At 43.0% G+C, this 19,301-nt stretch overlaps 1 protein-coding gene across 2 annotated transcripts in view; it reads left to right on the forward strand.

Annotated features, from left to right (window-relative positions):
• The window catches only part of LRRC9 (leucine rich repeat containing 9), a 2,495,628-nt gene that overhangs the window by 2,092,281 nt on the left and 384,046 nt on the right, over positions 1-19,301 (forward strand). For both annotated transcript variants that reach the window (XM_069638901.1, XM_069638902.1), the window contains one exon: positions 15,908-16,047. In XM_069638901.1, coding sequence (XP_069495002.1) covers positions 15,908-16,047 — 140 coding nt within the window. The remainder of the gene's footprint in view (positions 1-15,907; positions 16,048-19,301) is intronic.

Raw genomic sequence — 19,301 nt, forward strand, 5'->3', positions numbered from 1 at the left:
CTGGACAACCCCCCTGCTGGATGATTGACAGCCAGGCTGTGCGGATGGGTTTTTTTTGCATAAAAGGCAGGTCTCTTGGGCTAGAAGTCAGAGAGTCACCACTGGAACTACAAGGAACTGAAGAGAAGCGGAGAGAACGACGGCTGCTGCAACTACTCCGTCCCGGTGAATCCCTGCTGCAGTCCTGAGCTATCTGCCCTTCAACTACTCAGAGAAGATCCAGTCCGGCGTCTTCTACTCTTGAGCTTGGTGGGGATAACCAGCTCATCTTCCACAGCCAGAGGATCCTCTTCCTTGGTCGAAATCCCTGCACGCTGCTTTAGTGGTCTGGATAGCTACCTGAAGAGCCTCTCTTGTTTTTAAGGAGCGCACCTTTTAATCCTCGTCGCTGCTGCCGGCTTCATCCCTGTGTGGTGCAGACCCCCTTCAGACGTCGTCCTTCACAACGAAGCTCCAGGAATCGTGGGTCTGCGGGAAACCAACAGGAACAACTGCCAGGGCACCAGCTGCACCATTGGAACTGTGTTGTACTTGAGGAAAATGGATGAATCCCTTTTCTTCATTTCCAAGGCTTGCCCTTGTCTTCCCTCCTTCTAACTTTTGCTTCCGAACATTGACAATATCGAAGTACTTTTGGCTACGTTGAATCGGGAACTGTCTGACTGTGTGATCTTCGGCAAAAGGCCCCGGTGTCTTTCGACCCTGGCTCCGGCCCTTTGACTTTTGAACTCCTGCCTCTGAGTGTTTCTTGATTCTGCCTGCCTAACCAGAATATTGCCTGTGATTTTTTCCTCCAACTCCCTCTGGGTGTCTCAGGTGCTAAGTGTGTTTTTGCCCCGGTAGCATTTCATGTCACGGATACGCGTTTATTTAGTAGACCGAACTGTCAAAAAGTGATCACAATCGTATTCGCGGTAACATGTTTTGTTCATAACACCGGTTCATTCAACACAGGGTACTTACCTTGAGACTTACTGTACAAAGTGAATTGGTTAGTTGTAGTATATTTAACGTGTGGTTTTTATTTGAGTTTAATAGAAGTGTTGTGTTTATAACGAATAGTTTAAAAACAAATGTACTTATATTTTTACCTGAAGCCTTGAGTCAGTGTTTGCTTGAGTCACAGTAATTGTGGTCCCTTTGTGTAATCTCTGCTACTGCTCCTATACTCTTGAGATAAGCCTGGCTGCTTTGCCACTGCTACCACTCTGACATAGTAGTACAGGCTTGTACCAAAAGTAAAACTTGTATTGCCACCTGTAGTCTTAATTGTGTGTAGTGGTCCCTAAGGGCACTGCACAGGATTCTGCCTAACACCGTGCACTTAGGGGCTGTATCTGTAACTCTACAGTCCCCTGCCTCCTTGCACTTACCCAGAGCAGCCTGCCCTGGCTGCACTTACTTGGCGAACTACTGCCCTGATTGCACTTCCTCTTCCCTCCAGTTGGCACTTCTCCCTTTCCTCTCCCCCCGCACATGCACTATCTGAATGACACAAGGCCTAATAAGATTGTTTGTTTTATCCTCCCGCTGTCTTCCCTACCTTGTCTTGTTGTGCCTAGAAACATTTGTGTACAAGCGCGTTATAAATGACTCATATCATATAATATCATAGCTCATTTACCTCTTGCACTTCTGCAGTTCCCCCAGCTGCTCATGGGGCATTGCTGGCTCCCATATACTACCGCTGACAGCCAATCTGGCCAGCGTTATGGGTGCCCAATGGCTCTGAGGAAAGCTGATGAGGTGCCACTCTGCACCCCGCTGGCTAAAATAAGTTTCAGAAAACACCTGTTGCTGGAGGGGATGTATCTAAGATGAGAAATCTGTGGGCGGAATTAGTGATACATCATAAAGGTTGTTACGCAGTGGTAGGTAATTTGTACTACACTAATGAACAGTTAATATAATGAAGTTTGGATACCAATCTATCACTTCCTTTATGACAGTTGTGAATGCATGCACTTCACATATAAAGCAGATGCAAGTAAGCATTAGTTGTTACAAAAGAAAATAACCTTGCAGTATTGGCGAAATGTGCACTCTTAGTTTACACCCACACTCTAGAACTGTACATGTGTTTAGCTGTGAAAGGAGGTGTGTTCCTCCCAGGTTTACCACATATTTCTCATGTTGTTACATATAAAATAAGAACAGATTAGGAATAAAATACCTGCATGTGTTTTGATTTCATGAAGTTATATTAGTTGGTTGATTCTGAATTCTTTGTTTAATTGTTTTCAATTCATAAAACAGCAATTAAATGTATAGAACATTTCAGCACCAGAGCAGCCAACATACAGCCACAAATAAAGAGACAAGGGTAACTGAAATCAGGACAATGTGGAAATAGAGATGGTGGACAGTGTTCTTGAGGGTTTGGTCCACAAACAGCATTTGTGCAAAAGCAGTCGTAGGAGTGACGGTGGTGCTGCCTGGGCCAAGAAGGATACCAAGACCACATTTTGTAGATCAAACTCTTTATTAGGGCATTTGTTACAAGAATAACCAACTTAAATAAAAATGGTATCTTCTCAAGCAAACAAAAAGGCCGGCTGAATTTCTTCTAAGGGCGATCAGGTCACTTACCCCTTAGACACCCTCCCCATTATTCAGTGTCTCTTCCTTGGAATGCAGATTCTATGGCCTTTCTAGCTTCGTACAATCCAAGAAGCAATTTATAATCCTTCCTGGTGTGGTGGGCTTCAGGGCTCCTGAACTCCTCTCCACAGAAGACGATTATGTGTTTGAGGTATCCTGAATCCTTCTTTAGTGAACAGTTGTAATGCTTGTGTGAAAAATGTGAGCCAGAATAACACGGCGTCTATATGCAGACATTTTTTGAACACTCATCTTCCATCACTGTAATAAAGTCTGCGTTTCCGCGGGCCTCACAGAATGAGCAAGTAGCAGCAAAAACAGAGCAAGGTCATATAAATATTATTCGAGTGGATTTACTGCTGAAAATAGTTATTGTATTGTCCATTGAAGGACGAATACAAAAAGGGAGTCGGACCACATTGCAGGTGCATGAAAAGGGGGCTGGGAATGAATGCGAGAGAGAGGGATGCAAGGTTTTTCCACTTCTAACTGGACTTTTCCACCCTCTGTCCCTTCGACTTGTGATCTGCTCTTCGGCCAAGAGCAGAACGCAATTGAGATGGGCAGGGAAATGCCTCCATAAAGGAAAGCATTGCATGGAGAAAGTAGTTGGAATCTGGACCCCCGTGTGCTGCAGTCTCGCTGAAAGGGAGGACGCTCCGCTTCAGACCCAGTCGGACGCAGTGATCTCTTTGCCTACCTGCTGAGGGACTAAGCAGTGTTGTTGGTGGCCAAGATGAAGTTTTCTTCTGCCTCATGCTTGACGGTGATTTAACCTATATTCACATTTTTTATGTATCTAAATGTATGTTAGTTTACTGATATTTATACATATATGGTATAAATAAAGGGCCTATAACGAGCCAGTTGTTTTATAATCTTATATGGTGTATGTTATCCAGTTAAAATGTCGCAATAAACATTTTGAATGCAAAGATGTCGAAAAAAAGAATGCTGAAAAAAAAGAATTTGAATGTGTTTTTTTATTTATATGGTTTTTTTGGGTTTAACTAATAAAAATACATTGTAAATTTTAAAAAGGGGGGGATTGGGGGGACCTCCCATTAAAAAATAAATTACAAAAAATAATCATTTTTTTCGGCATTTTTTTCCACATTATTGCATTCGAAAATATGTAATTCGACATATTAACTATAAACCATGGTGTATATGTGTGTTTTCTTTCTGCTAGTCTGAGTCCAATTACTTGTTTTTGCTGAGGGGACCGGGGAGAGACAGGTGTTGGTGCTTTCCCCACAGGGCCAAATAGACGCAAAACATTTTAACGCTGTAAGCAGGGTCTTTGTGCTGACATGGATGCCAAAGGATCTTGTTAATAAATTAAAATGTAAGTTTTTGGACTCGGAACGGAAGGGGAAAAAAACTGAAATGTTTTTGTTTTCCTCTTCCCTCCTTCTTTCTTCTCCTTCTGTTCTCCCCCCTCTGAGAGAAAGTTATTGAACGTTTTGTTGCGTAGGTTTGTATGTGTGGATATTGACGTTAGAGAAGTGAAAAATCAATTTTATTACAATGACTTCCTTATTTAGGAAAAAAGGTGGCTCCGCTGTCGGAGATTGCCCAAAAGTAGTAACTATTCCAGGGTGGTCTAAAAGCCCTTATGATAAAATCGCACAAACATGGGCATGTGGGGGCAGGATTGAGTGAGACTTGGGACACTAGTATAGGAGAGGCAACTCCAGATGAATTGATTAAATGTTTACAATTAGTCCCAATTGAAAAGGGGAAGGAGTGTTCAGCTCTTGGGAGGAGAGGCTGGATTTTGTTACATGCATTTGGGAAAATGCATTAATTAAATGTAGACTTGCAAAATTCTGGTTAGAGATTAGAAAAATAATTGGCTGCTGAAAAACAAATTGTATTAATTCAACAACTTCAAATTAAGTTATATCACGATAAAGCAGATAAATATCAAGCAGTGGCTGAACAAGCTGCAATAAGAGTGGCTCGATATAAATATCGGGAGAGAAGAGGTAGGGTTAATTCACGTAAGGTAGCAATGGTAATTGCCACCGTAGGTATGGATTGGGATCCCGATCGATGGGATGGCGGTGTTTTTGATAGTACTACTACTAGCAGTGATTCTGATGTACCAGATCCCGTAACAAAGATGAAACATGCATGTAAAGAAGTGACGGTTAATCCTGTCATTCGCAGGAAATTGGGCCCTCATCCATTGAATCCGGGAGGCCGTGTTCTAGACATGACTGCCCTTGAGGATTATTCACAACAAGAAGTTGGAGAAATAGTCAATCGATTAAAGCAGAGGGTGGGTGAATCCTTGCTGACTTGATGTTCAGAATGTTGGATGGAGGGGCTGCGGGTCTGTTGATTCGACAGATTCTGCTAGGTTTTTGCCCTTTTCTAATGATGTTCAAATATAGGAGACCCTGTGTGCGGGTCCTCCTCATGATGGTAACAGTGATGATGGACAATTGTCCTTTTTACAATTAGCTGTGCAAGGGTGTAATCACAAATATCCAATTACGTCGGATTTACCGACGGATGACAAAAAATGGTATACATTGAAGAAAGCTATTCAAAGGATTAGAGAACATGCTATGAAGGATGCAATTCACCTGGATACTACGGAGCATATGGGAATGCTGAATGTATCTGTTTCTGCTAGAAATACATTAGTTTGGACAGTCCCTCTGCCCCTGCATATAAAAACGTCATAATGAGGCCTCTTTGATACATGGAAAGCCTTCCAGATGTAAAGGTAAACATTTTATGATTATAGGATTGGCTTCTAAGGAAATCCCAGCGGTGCATATCAAATGGAAATTGACATGAAAATTGGTCAATTAAAAAGAAACAGTTACCAGGTATTAATCGTTCCCTTGGCTGAATACATTATTGGATTTGATATTCTAGAGTGACTGACCCTGGGATTGGGAGGTAAAGCTTATCAATTTGGTGTGAGTGCTTTCACTTGTACACCAGTAGTGGTTGGTCAATAGAAAATGCGCCCGGTGCAAGTTCCGATAGCGACTAAAAGAGTGTCCATGAAACAATATCGGCTACCCATCTCGCGAAAAGAAATTTCGGAAACGATCAAAGGATACGTTGAGGCCAGGTGTATTACGTTCTAATACTACAGCTTGGAACAATTCCATCTGGCCTGTCAAAAAACCAGACGGTAGTTTCAGAATGACGATTGATTATCGTGAATTGAATAAATATACTCCTCCATTGGTGCCTGTGGTACCTGATGCCGTAACATTGGTTGAAAATATGCAAAAACTTGAAGGCACCTGGTACGCAGTTTTGAATTTGGCTAACGCCTTTTTTACCGTACCAATTGCAGTTGAATGTCAGGAACAATTTGCATTTTCTTGGAATGGGATGCAGTATACTTTTAATTGTCTGCCTATGGGCTATATTCATAGTCCAACGATTTGTCACCGACTGGTGGCTCAGCATTTGGATAAAATTCCATGTAAACCTGATGTGCAAATTGTACATTATATTGATGACATATTAATTTGGGATAGCGATGTACACAGTGTGCGATTACATTTGGACCTCATTAAGGAGGGGTCCAGCTGAGACTGTAATTTTTCTAGGAATTCAGTGGCACAATGGGCATCGAGAGATGGTGCCTAAAGCTAAACAAAAGATTCTTGAATTTCCGACTCCGAAAACCAAAAAGCAAGCACAACAATTTATTGGTTTATTCGGATTCTTGAGGCAGCACATCCCACATTTGGGGCAAATGTTAGCACCCCTTTATAAAATTACACGTAAAAAGTTTGAATTTTTATGGGGTGAAGAACAGGAAATGTAATTTCAATTAGCTAAAAATCCCATTCAAAGAGTGCTTGATTTATGGTCCTTGAGGGATGGTGAAGTGGAGTTGAATGTATCCTCTCAAGATTCCTATGCAAACTGGAGTCTATGGCAGAAACAGGATAAAAAGCGAGTGCCATTGGGGTTTTGGAGTAGGAAATTACCTGATGCAGGTGATAGATATAGCCCTTTTTGAAAAACAATTGTTGGCCTGTTATGGGCCCTAATAAACAATGAACAGATGACTGTGGGTCATGATAGATTTGTGCGTGCTGACAACATCAGCTGTTAGACGCGCTGTGACGCTCGACTAGAGATTCCGTCTCCTTCTAGCCGCGGTGCCTGACGAGTAGCCCTGCAAAGAGGATAGAAGCAGAACACAATGTCCTCAATGCCTGTGCAGATTTGAGACCCTGGTTGGACTACTGCCCTGGGCGATGATACTATCTTGGGAATCGCGATTGATCAATTTTTCGTGACATTATTTCACCATCATGTGATCTGGCCAACCCAGGCTCCGCTTGGTTTTGCTGTAGAAGCCTCCGATACTCTGAGCAGTAGTTTGTTCATAGCTACAAGATTGTATACTTGTCTCCTGATGAAGACGTTGTAAATGATGTAAATACATCGAAACCGGTCGTGAAATTGGGGATGAGGTCGCATTGGACTTGACCCACCCCAGGAGTAGACCACATTACAATTATAATGGTCATGTACGTTGAATGCACTTTAAAAATTAAATTGGTTAGCCATGATTTTAACAGGTTTTATCATATTTGTATTGTTGTTGGGTTTATAAATTGTATAGAGTGTGTATGGATGTGTGATGGCTGTTTGTAGATGAATGCGTAAATGTTTGACTGCAGGGGTGTTGCTAGGTCTGGAAAAGACCCGGGGCTATGCTAATGTCTGAACTGTTGGGACTGGGGGCTAGCTAGCCTTTTGGTTGTAGCTCCTGAGATTCTATCCGGGGCTACAACCAAAAGACCAGGGGCTATAGCCCCCTTAATCCCCCCTAGCAACCCCTCTGATTAACTGTCATTTGGATGAATTGTATTGAACTGTATTTTCTTAATTTTCCTGCAATGTAAATAACATTTAAAGTGTTGATTAAGTCACGATTAACTCATCTGTTTAAATAATGTATCAGGCACAATAAATCCTTTTTGATACTTTGTTTATAAAATCAAAATCCTCTGGCCTCTTTCTTCTGAGATAGGTAATCATTCGACCAGACATACCTATCATATAGTGGGTACTTAGTTCCCCTAAAACAAACAGAATTGGGCATGCTCAAGAAGCTAGTATTATTAAATGGAAATGGTACATACAAGACGCTGCCAAACCTGGTAAAAGTGGTGTGGCAAAACTGCATGAGCAAGTGGCAGGCGTGTCACTATTGGATCTCGAGCCGGAAGGTGAGAGCACTGTTGAAAAATCTTCAGTTACGTGGGGATCCCATATGGAGAATGGACTATTGAACAAGCGGAACATGCTTGGTTTACTGATGGCGCAGCAAAATATGTGGGGACTGAACGTTATTGGAAAGCTGTTGGATACAATCCCAAGATGAAGAAGGTGCTTACCACCCCAGGGAAGAGGAGGAGTAGCCAATTTGCAGAGCTGTATGCCGTATATAAAGCACTGAAACAAGAATCGCCTGGTAACTGTTATATTTACACTGATTCATGGTCTGTTGCTAATAGGTTGGTGGTTTGGCTACCAACTTGGAAAAAGAATGGATGGAAGATTCATTCTAAGAAGTGTGGGGAAAGGAAATATGGCAAGATATTGCTGACATGCTGATGCATACTACTGTGACAGTGTATCACGTGGATGCACATTGCGCGACAGATTCTTTTGAACAGTGGTTCAATTCTGTTGCAGATGAAGATGCAAAGATTGAAATTATGGACTCGAGAGCTGAGGAGGATGATTTGGAGGGAATTGCCAAATGGTCCCACCAGAAGAGTGGACATCTCAGAGAGAAGGATGCTATCAGGTGGCCGCAAGATAAGGGAATTAGTATCCCATTAGAAATTTAATATGCCAACAACAAAAACATCGATCTATTTCACACATAATTCATGGTACATTGAAACGAGGAAAGTTGCCCGGTCAAATATGGCAAATAGATTATATTGGTCCTATGCCCACAAGCAATGGTTGTCAATATGCATGCACTATTGCAGACACATATTCAGGCTACCTACCTAATGGTTTTGCCATGCAAGAGGGCTACCCAATTGAACACGATTAAATTAGCAGACCAGGTGGCCATGTATTATGGTGTCCCATTACAAATTCAAAGTGATAGTGGATCCCATTTTAAGATAAGGGCATTGAATGGATTTTTCATGTCCCTTATCACCCGGAAGCATCTGGTCTTATTGAGAGAATGTATGGTTTATTGAAGCAACAATTGCGCAAGATTGGTTATGGCACATTGCGAAGCTGGCGAGAACACATATTTGAAGCTGTTCAAATTTTAAACAACCGTCCCATTGCGAACAGTGAAACTCCACTGATGCGTATGTTAACACCAGCCATGCAAATGAAACCAAACCGTGTCAGTGAGACCCTGTTGTATTGGGAAATTACTCCGGGTGCCTTAGCACCTTATCGCGCCACTCCTGAGTCTGCAGGGGTGGATTTACATGCAAGGGAGGAAATCCGGCTACAACCAAAAGGCATTGTTGTAATTGACACTGTAATTGGTGTACATATCCCTTCTGCACATATGGGTTTGATTGCACCACGATCTGGCCTAGCCCTAAAAGGTATTCAAATATTGGGTGGAACGCTGATTATCAAGGCGTCATTAAAGTTATTTTATTAAATAGCGGTGAAAATGTACTACCTATTCATAAAGGGGACAGAATTGCACAATTGATATTAGTACCTGTTAAAATGTCCACTGTAAAGAAAGTTGAGCCTCCCACAGTGTTAGCGATTCGTGGAGATAAAGGATTTGGCTCTTCAGATGCAATGGTGCCTGGTGCAAAGGTATGGGTGGAGAAACCTACTGGACCACCCGTGCCGGCTGATGTTATCGCAGCCGGGGATGATCAACTAGTATTGGTGATGGAATCTGGGAAAAAGAAATGGATGCATATCCCAGCTGACAAATGATATTTACGTGGATGATGTACCTCACTGATATTTCCTTTTTCTAACATTTTGCTTTAGATCCTGAGTGTGTTGAGTGCCTGTGTGTGGCACGTTGGAGTCCATTCGGGAGGGTCTGGGTTCATGTCCGAGGGTGTGGCAGACTTCTCTATTCTCCAAGTGGAACAGGGCATCTGGAAGAAGACTGATGCTGCACCCACCAGCTATGCGCCTGCATCTATCGCTGCCTATCCGATTGCATTCAGGAAACGGCGCAAGCACAAAAATAAAGTGCTGCCTTTATCTCCTCCTGGAATTACAGCTTCTTTTCCCCATCATGGATATTTGGCATTGGTTAGGTAACCCGAAAATGTTTGGGACTTTTTGGCCCCGCGAGTTTTGAACATTTTGCATTTCTGTCTGACGGATGTGTACCGCTCTACGGATTTAATTTCCACTTGTCTGGTGGCGATTCCAACGCCTACTCTAATTTTGAAAAATGTATTCGGTATTCTACACAATGATTCTGTGATGGAGCATTCGGATATCCAAAGTTAATTTTCTGTTTATGAGTACTGTAGGTTTTGTGATGACACTATTCACAAATGTAGAAATATGACTCGCATTATGACACACGATATTGCTCCTGCTGACGTCTGCTACTGCATGACGTGTGATCCTACGTATATCAAAAAGTGTCAACAATTGAAACTCGATAAGGACGTCAAAAATACTGATTTTGAGAACCCATTATGTACCAAATATGTAAAAGCATGTGCTGATGTTTCGAACAATATGATATGTAATTTTACAATTGTCACTGCTAGCCACCCGAACCATGTAAAGCTTACACCTGGTTGGTTATTTTCTTGCGGTAATTTCACTTATTCTTATATTCCTGCTAATATTTCAGGTGGGCCATGCGATTTTACACGACTTGGTTTAATGATGTATCCGCTGAAACCTGCTATTACATGTTCTATATGTGCTGCTTCATATACAGCTTTGACTCCAGATTGCAATTCTGAACTGCATTTGCTTTCTGAAGCTGAAGTATTGGCGTTGGCTTTTTCTATTGTTGGGATTTGGGGTTTAACTGCTGGAGGTTATAAAACTATGATTAAACATGCCTGTTTGGTAAAGGGCTGAATGAAACCTTGCAAGCCTTGACAGAATTATTATTAGACAATAGAAATTTTAGGAAGGCTATTTTGCAGAATAGAGCAGCAATTGATTATTTATTTTTAAAGCACAATTTAGGTTGTGAAACGATGGAAGGAATGTGTTGTTTTGACCTGGATGGCCATTCCCGCTCTATTGGAAAGCATATTAAGAATATCAAGGATTTTGTAGCAAATGTTACGCAGGATCAGGACGGAAATTGGCGGGAATACTTATTATCATGGATTCCTGAAGCAATTTGTTCTGCACTGCTTAGGCTTTTTGGCGTGGCTATAGTAGTGATTTGTTTTTTTTGTTGTGCTTCCTGTATTCCTAACATATGGAGAATAATTTGTAGATTTTTGAGTCAGAGCACATTGCAGGTGCATGATAAGGGGCCTGGGAATTAATGCGAGAGAGAGGGACACATGGGTTTTCCACTTCTAACTGGATTTTTCCACCCTCTGTCCCTTCGACTTGTGATCTGTTCTTCGGCCGAGAGCAGAACACAATTGAGAAGGGCAGGGAAATGCCCCCATAAAGGAGAGAGCTTTGCATAGAGAAAGTAGTTGGAATCTGGACCCCGGGTGATGCAGTCTCGCTGAAAGTGAGGACGCTCCGCTTAAGACCCCGTCAAACGCAAAGATCTCTTTGCTTACCTGCTGAGGGACTAAGCAGTGTTGTTGGTGGCCAAGATGAAGTTTTCTTCTGCCTCATGCTTTACGGTGATGTAACCTATATTCTATTTTTTTATGTTTCTAAGTGTATGTTTGTTTACTGATATTTATACATGTATGGTATAAATAAAGGGCTTATAACGAGCCTGTTGTTTTATAATCTTATATGGTGTATGTGTGTGTTTTCTTTCTGCTAGTCTGAGTCCAATTACTTGTTTTTGCTGAGGGGCCCTGGTAGACACAGTTGTTAGTGCTTTCCCCACAGGGCTAAATAGACGCAAAACAACAGTCTATCTGCAAATTTGTGGCTCTCTGAACCACAAAGATAAGCTTTGTAATGGAGTCCATCCCACTGATGCTCCAGGCTTCTTCGTGGGAGGTTGGGAGAACACAAAGGAGAACTTTAAGGTCTGTCTTGCTTTGTAACCCATAGGCTGTTCCACTTTCCATCATCTGATCCTGCCTAAGACAGACTAGGCCCGCCAGAACCTTCCTGCTCTTGCTACCTAAAAAGTGGTTCACTGTGTGTTGCCTTGGTATTTCCTTCACCAACTGGGGTTCTTATCTCCATCTCATGATGTCACACTCCGTGGTCTCTCTGCCTGCTGTGCCCTCCATGATACCTCCTGCTCCTCCTCCCTCTGTGCACCTGAGGCAGATTTGGCCTCAAGAGGCTAGGCCTAGTCTATAATTGGCTTATCTGCCATTATTGGTTTTAATCTCTCCCCCTGACCAGCCACCTGTGCTGAACTCTGCTGCGTTTGCAGATCTGATTCTATGGCTAGAAACACACTGGATAAGCGTTGGTACCATTTTGTTCTACTGAGCCCATGGTACCTAGCAATATTTTGTCACGGGCAAAAATGTAGCTGAAACTCTTCTTCCCGCACTAAGCTCTAAGCATTCGGAAACTTGTGAATTCACAACATTGTATCATTATTCTGCGAGTCATGTGAACTCCTGGAGAAGTGGGATTTGATTTAGTGAGAAAAGTTATAACTCCTGAAACACTCACCACATCAATGAGTGTAAAAAAATAATTTTTACTTAAAGGGAAAGCTTAATTTTCTAACATCATAAGTATGGGTCTGCGCACTGAGAGCTTCACGCTCTTTTAGTTGGGTAGTAGTGTAACTAGTGCTCTCCTGCATTGTCTCCCAAGGGAATTGGATGAGGGCAAATCAATAGGAGCTGGGCTGCTCTACCTTGCCTGTGGATTGGGTTAGGTATAGTCTTAAAGAACTGGCTTGAGGTGTCCCACTTTGATTGTTCCCCGCCATGTGTTGGGGACCAAGGTGGAATGATGAGTGGATCTTTCCCATCCTGTCTCTGGGCCGAAGATTCACATTCTCCTGGAAGCAAAAGGCCCCCTGAGTCACCACCTTGCTGGTCACCAGAACCAGCAGGGGACTTCTTCACATATATTCCCCTTTCCCACTTGCTCCTCTCCAATGTATTTTTCAGAGAGGGATGTGCCTTATAGTTAAAATAGTTCCTTAGTAAAAAAAAACGAATTCCTGGGGCATTTCATCACCCTCTGTGTTTCACCCAAGTTTAGTTTAGTTTCTTTATTTGTACCGCGCGCCGAACCCTGAGGTAACTAGGCGCCATAGACTTAAAGCAGGTTATAGCAAATTATAACAATACATACAAGATAATGACAGTAAGTGCAGGTGACCGGGTTACATGGTGTTCAGGAGGAAGAACACAAGATGATACAGTGTTGAGGCAGTGGGTGAGTCAGGCAATGGAAGCATACCCAACTCACCAACTAGGGACTTTTTAATAGTAGGAGGCCCTTTGGCTTGCCCCTATGCGTCTGGTGCCGCTTGCTCGGATTTTCTTTCCCAGGAATCCACCAACCAGCCACTGAACCCATATGCTACAATTCACTCAGTATCAGTAATATATATGTGGGAAGTTCTTAGGGTGGACCCTCCAGGTGACTACCCTCCTCCAAACAGACCTGATAGAAGTTTTAGTGCAGGACATGCTCCCAAGGTTCCTAGTCCCTCCACAACTCGTTCAACCTCATGTAACCTCTCTCCCAACGATTCCAGGAACAGTATGGAAATATAGTTTGTCCACCATAGTGGGTTTGTGTTTTCCACTAATCTTGTGCATGATGCTCGGTCCAATGGTTGTTCTACTTCTTTCTCAGTCTGCATGGCCTTTGGAACGCCAACCACTAAGACCTGCATGAAAGGGGAAAGGGGAAAGGGGAATTGAGAGCTTCCCATCCCACCTGATGACATATAGGCTCATCATCTAGCATCACAGACCTGTTCTCTTTGGGTCCACAACTTCCTGTTGATTTCCACCCTTCTTTACAGCCATGATAGAATTGGTTGAGGGTTTCTGGCCGGAAATGGAGCTAGAACATAGAGTCCTTGACTGGCTCCCCGCTTCAGAGCTCCCTCCATTCTAGCCTTCTGGATCTTAGAGTGTTGGTTGAGACTTCTCCCAGCATGGTTGTTGGGGTATTTATCCAAGGGTCATGAACTGATATGCCGAATATGCCATTGAGTTCTTGTCTCTACCGGGGCTTTCCCATGGATTAGGGTGGCTGTTTTTCCTTATGATCCCACAGATGAATATCTAGGCTGATTCTCCCCAGGATATACCCCCTTGATTCCGTAATCATCTTCAAGTGGCAACAGGCCTCAATATGTACATGAGCAAGAACTTCCCCTGGACGAATGCGGACAGGCTTCTGGGCAGGTATGCTACCAAGAGGGTCAAGTCTCCATGACCTTTTCCTGTACTCTTGATACTCGTGACCAAGATCTTCTTAAATGAAATGGGCCATAGGGGCCCTACTTCAGTGAGCAGTCTTGTTGCAGGTTTGTGGGGCCCGAAACACGAAAGACCAGCTTGGTACTGGAGTCTATCCCACAGGTAAGTCAGTTGCTCCAGACTGTGGAAAGGGACTTTGGAAAAGATGTGAGGAGTCCTTAGAGGTCTGTCCACCTCTATAAGCCTTAGACGTTGCCCCCTTGTTGCCTCTCTGCTCCAAGTTATCTCACTTACCCTTTTCATTTCTATTCCACCTAGGGCTGACTAGGCCCTTCTTCTCTTGCTATTTAATTGTTCACAGGGCAGCTAATTTGGGAAGTATAGAGGATGTGTGTTGGCCAAATTACTGAAAGTATGGGCAAATATTTGGGACAATCAAGAGATCTCGTGTGTGGCATTAGTTGGAGAGCTGTACCCGTCATCTATGGGGATACAAGTTAGATGGGTAAAGGATATGAGTAAAGCTCTCAAACAGCAGGGGTTCAATATGTAGTTTCATGATTCTACAAAAATATCTGCAAATGAGACATCAGTAATACGGCTGGCAGAGCAAGCAAGGGCTAACCAGCTTTTTGCAAAGTCACCTATGGATGGCCTATTGGCATACTTGAATTTGATTACCAATGTGCCTGAATAATGCCTTTATGTAAGAATAAGATTGGGCATGTTGAATCTAAGAACTCATCTGATAAAGTGGACGTCTAATGAATATCTAACAGACCTCTGCCCCTTTTTTATGGGGTATGGGACAACACTGGCCAATTTCTGCTATTTTGTTCACTTTTTGGTGACTTGAGGAATGCGTGGTTGGTCCCAGTCCTTACAGTCATGGTCCAAGAAACCTTATTTTGTTCTTTGTCCTCGAAACACTTGTGTATAGGTGCATTCTAAATGAACAATAAATAAATGGCTCCTGACCAAAAGCACTACTTACACTTAATGTTAACTTTTCTTTGGTTGGCTTTACACCAAAGAAAATGTTAACACAGTGTCTACCTCTTTTTATGCTTTTCTACGACTTTAAGTAGACAAGGAATATTTGAAATAATGTATAATATGCATATTCATGATATTTGCTTTCTACAGGCATACCTTTAGCTATGTTTTAGCGTAAGGGCCATGCACATAGATTTCCCTCCTACTTTTCCCAGAATATTCATCCTCCATATCAATGCAAATATCCTGCCTGTATTTCCTGTATGATTTTGCTGACATGATTTTTTTAACATTTTTTTTAATCACTGTTTGTTTTTCTGTAAAGTTTGTGTATATATATATATATATGTGTGTGTGTGTGTATATATATATATATATATGATTGAAGATTACGTTTATTTTAATACTTAACATACTACTGTTGTCCGGACGTTTCTGCTACTGATCCACACTTCTTTAGAGTATATTCTGCCCTCGGCCCATGTTAACAAATCAAGTTGAAGGAGATATAATAGCTACATTTGTCTAATTAAACTTTGGCGGAAACACCTCTGAGCCACTTTTGGTGTAAATTGAGCCATAGATATTAGACGCCTTTGCTCTCCTGTTGTACTTCTTGCCCCAATGTCTTTTTTTCACATGGCAAATAAAGAGATGGGGTGAGGGTAAAAATGGTCGATGATTTACTGTTAAGAGAATATATCTGTGTCAGCCATTGTTCTTTTTCTTAGAAATGCTTTATTAAAATCCTGATTTGCGTCACATACTTTTGAGTCACTCATATTCATTTATGCACTTTCAATTACTTGGTTTTACAGATTTTGTGTCTGAATCATAACCACATTGAATCGATACTACCACGAGTAAAGCCTCAAAATTACATGACGAACAGGCAGATGCTTCACCAGAAAGTGACTTCTAGTGGCTACGGCCAGCAAGCTGCAGCAAAGGGAACCCGGTAAGAACACTATTTAAAATACATCTCCTAAAAATCATCCCAAGTGAACAAACCCTTTGTAAAATGTAGAGTGGACTCATTTTGAAAGCCAAACTGTTCAACTAAGCGTGTCTTTATACCACTTGCATCTCTCTCGGGCTTGATATGTTGTTCATTTGTAATCACCGAACACACATATCCCTCTATGCTTTTATTTTTGATATGTTGTTCCTTTGTAACCACTGAACACGCATATCCTTCTCTCCTTGTATACATTGCTGTTTAACCATGTAAACCTGTAAAAGCAAGTTTGTAACAGCGCCACGATGCCCCGGGCCGCTGTGCGCTATATACATTCAAATAAATAAAAATAAATAAATACATTTTAGTCGCAAATATAAGTAATGTTGTATCAGGCCTCCTAGGAGTATAGCACCCTGCCCATTCTGCTGGATGGATTAGGCCTCCTATGGACATAGCACCCTACTTCCACTGGCTGCCAGGGGGATTAGACCACCTAGGGCTATAGCATCCTACACGCTCTGCCAGGTGGGTCCGGCTACCTTGCAATAATGTGCCCTAGTGCTCACTCTACCAGATGGCTTGGGCCATTTAGGGATATAGTGCCCTGCTGCCTTTGCAGCTGTTCTTCAAACTCCTATAACATCCCAACAGCTGAATGAAACGGAAATCTTCTCTTTTATACTCTTCCGGCGTCCCCTCAATTGGTGCAGGTGTACCTTGTTTCATGGGCAACAACCTCCAAAAAAAGCTGGTGGCCACCTTGGAGTGCCCTTGATCTCCTGAGATTCTGAGTCTCCCATCCAGCTGCTCTTTTGACTTCATACCTGCTGCCTTGATTCTTGATCAGCCCAGGAGCCATTCTGCTTCTTCCTTACTCCTCAGGGTAGGCGCAGTCAGCACCCTCCGGCGCATTTGGCAGGTACTTTTCCCCGTGCACTTTGTCATTGCTCCAGGTTGGCTTTCTGGTGGTAAAAGGGTTTGATGATCCATGTGGATTGGCTTTGCCATCAAAGTTCTTTTCACTAGGTGCTAGGTCTTTACACTGTCCTCCCAAGGCACATATGCTGCCATGGACGGAACCTAGCCAGATCCCCATTTCTGTGAATGGTTAGATAGGAGTTTTTCTAGTGTAGGCAAGGGAAGGTGAAGTGGGGCTACTACTCAAATGTATTGGGAGGGGTCGAAAACATACTTATGGTACCCTTTATCTAGCACAATTTGTAGAGCTGCATTGGGGCACTGGCTTGTCAACTCTAGAGGACCCCACATTAGTCTTTATATATACCCCGAAAAAACCTTGTTAAAGGGACGTTGTGGTTAAGTTGCACTAATAAAAACCTATGAAATTCAATGAAAAAACGTTCTTAAAGGGACGTTATGGTTAAAAGTAAAACCAAAAAAACCCCAGAAATTCGTCAGTTATGGTAAGCTTAGCAACCATAACTTCACACCACCACTGTCCACTGCTAAGACTAACACCCAGGACATGAAAGATGACATCACACATGTCATTGATGACATCACTGATGACATCACATATCTGGCACACTTGTTTTTGTTTATTGACATGATTAGGCTAGTTTTTTGTTATTACTGACAGTGAGATTTTCCAAAATGTGAAAGTTGCTATATATCTACACACTAACCTTTTTATATGTTCTTAAAGTACTTTCCTTAGAGTTTAATCTGAGCTCATAGTCATAGTGCACATACATGGGGCAATAAGCACGCCTCAAACACACAATTAATTTGTGTACATGATGATTAACTCCAATAGTATTGTCATTTTTTGGTGCTGTTGTTTCTTTCTTCCTTACTTTAGTTTCCCTGTATGTGACTCTAATTTGTATGCATTGTACTTTTATTATATTTATTTTTTCTCCTAGCACAAGTTTGTGGTAAGTTTTCAATTATTCCCTATTCATTCCATGTTTACATTACTCAAAACTCTCATAAGGTAGCATTTATTATTTTGCTATCAGAAATTACCAGATTAAAAATATTGTACTTCTATGGTGCATGCAGCAACCATTGCCTATATGTATGTATGTATGATTAGGTGCTTTACCAAATTCCAAGATGGTGGCGTGTTTCTTCTTCCCCTTTGTTCCCTACCAGCCACAGCACCTGCTGTGGCATGATTGGTCTGTGGGTTCTTCTTATGGCCCAATCCAGACGCCGGCAGGTGGACACCGGCCCTCCTCCCATAGGCCCTGTTTGTTTTCCCTGTTTGTTTCTCGGTGAGTCCCACCCTTTCAATTTTTCCAGCTCTCATGTTTGCCCCGCTGACCCCCCACACCCCTATGATGCCCCGTGCTGTTCCCTATGTCCCCTCACCCCCCTCTGATGCCCCGTGTTGTTCCCTCTGTCCCCTCACCCCCCTCTGATGCCCCGTGTTGTTCCCACTGTCCCCCCACCCACCTCGTATGCCCCGTGTTGTTCCCTCTGTCTCCTCACCCTCCTTGTATGCCCTGTGTTGTTCCCTCTGTCCCCCCACACCCACTCTGATGCCCCGTGTTATTCCCTCTGTCCCCCACCCCCTATATGCCCCGTGTTGTTCCCGCTGACCCCCACCGCCCTCCGATTCCCCCGTGTTGCTCCCTCTGTCCCCCCATCCCCCTCAAATGCCCTGTGTTGCTCCCTCTGTCCCCATCCCCTCAGATGCCCTGTGTTGCTCCCTATGTCCACCACCCCCCTCTATTGCCCCGTATTGCTCCCTCTGTCCCCCACCCCCCTCTGTTGCCCCATGTTGCTCCCTTTGTCCCCCACCCCCCTCAGTTGCCCCATGTTGCTCCCTTTGTCCCCTCGTGTTGCTCCGTCGGTCCCCCCACACCCCCTCAGATGCCCGTTGTTTGCTCCCTTTGTCCCCCCACCCCACTCTGATGACCTGCGTTGCTCCCTTCCCCCCCACGCGCCATCAGTTGCTCCCTTTGTCCCCTCATGTTGCTTCCTTTTTCCCCCACCTCCCTCGATGCCCTGTGTTGCTCCCCTTGTACCTCCTTAACCCTCCCTACCCCATGCCATTTCGTGTTCTGATAATGGAAATAATGGGCAATTGTAAATAGAGAAAAATTATAAAAGGACAAACAATTTTCTGTCCCAAATACTTTTCTCTAGCATACAATAAGAACCATAATCGATGAACCTTTACAACTATCCACAGTCCACTTTCCAGGCATTGGATCAATAAAAGAACTGGATGGCACGTGTACACGATCGCACAGGGCAGCCCTTCTACTCTTTATTAATTT

This window comes from Ambystoma mexicanum, chromosome 14 (genome assembly GCF_040938575.1).
Source record: "Ambystoma mexicanum isolate Mex_15411 chromosome 14, UKY_AmexF1_1, whole genome shotgun sequence".
In the NCBI taxonomy this organism is placed as follows: Eukaryota; Metazoa; Chordata; class Amphibia; order Caudata; family Ambystomatidae; genus Ambystoma; species Ambystoma mexicanum.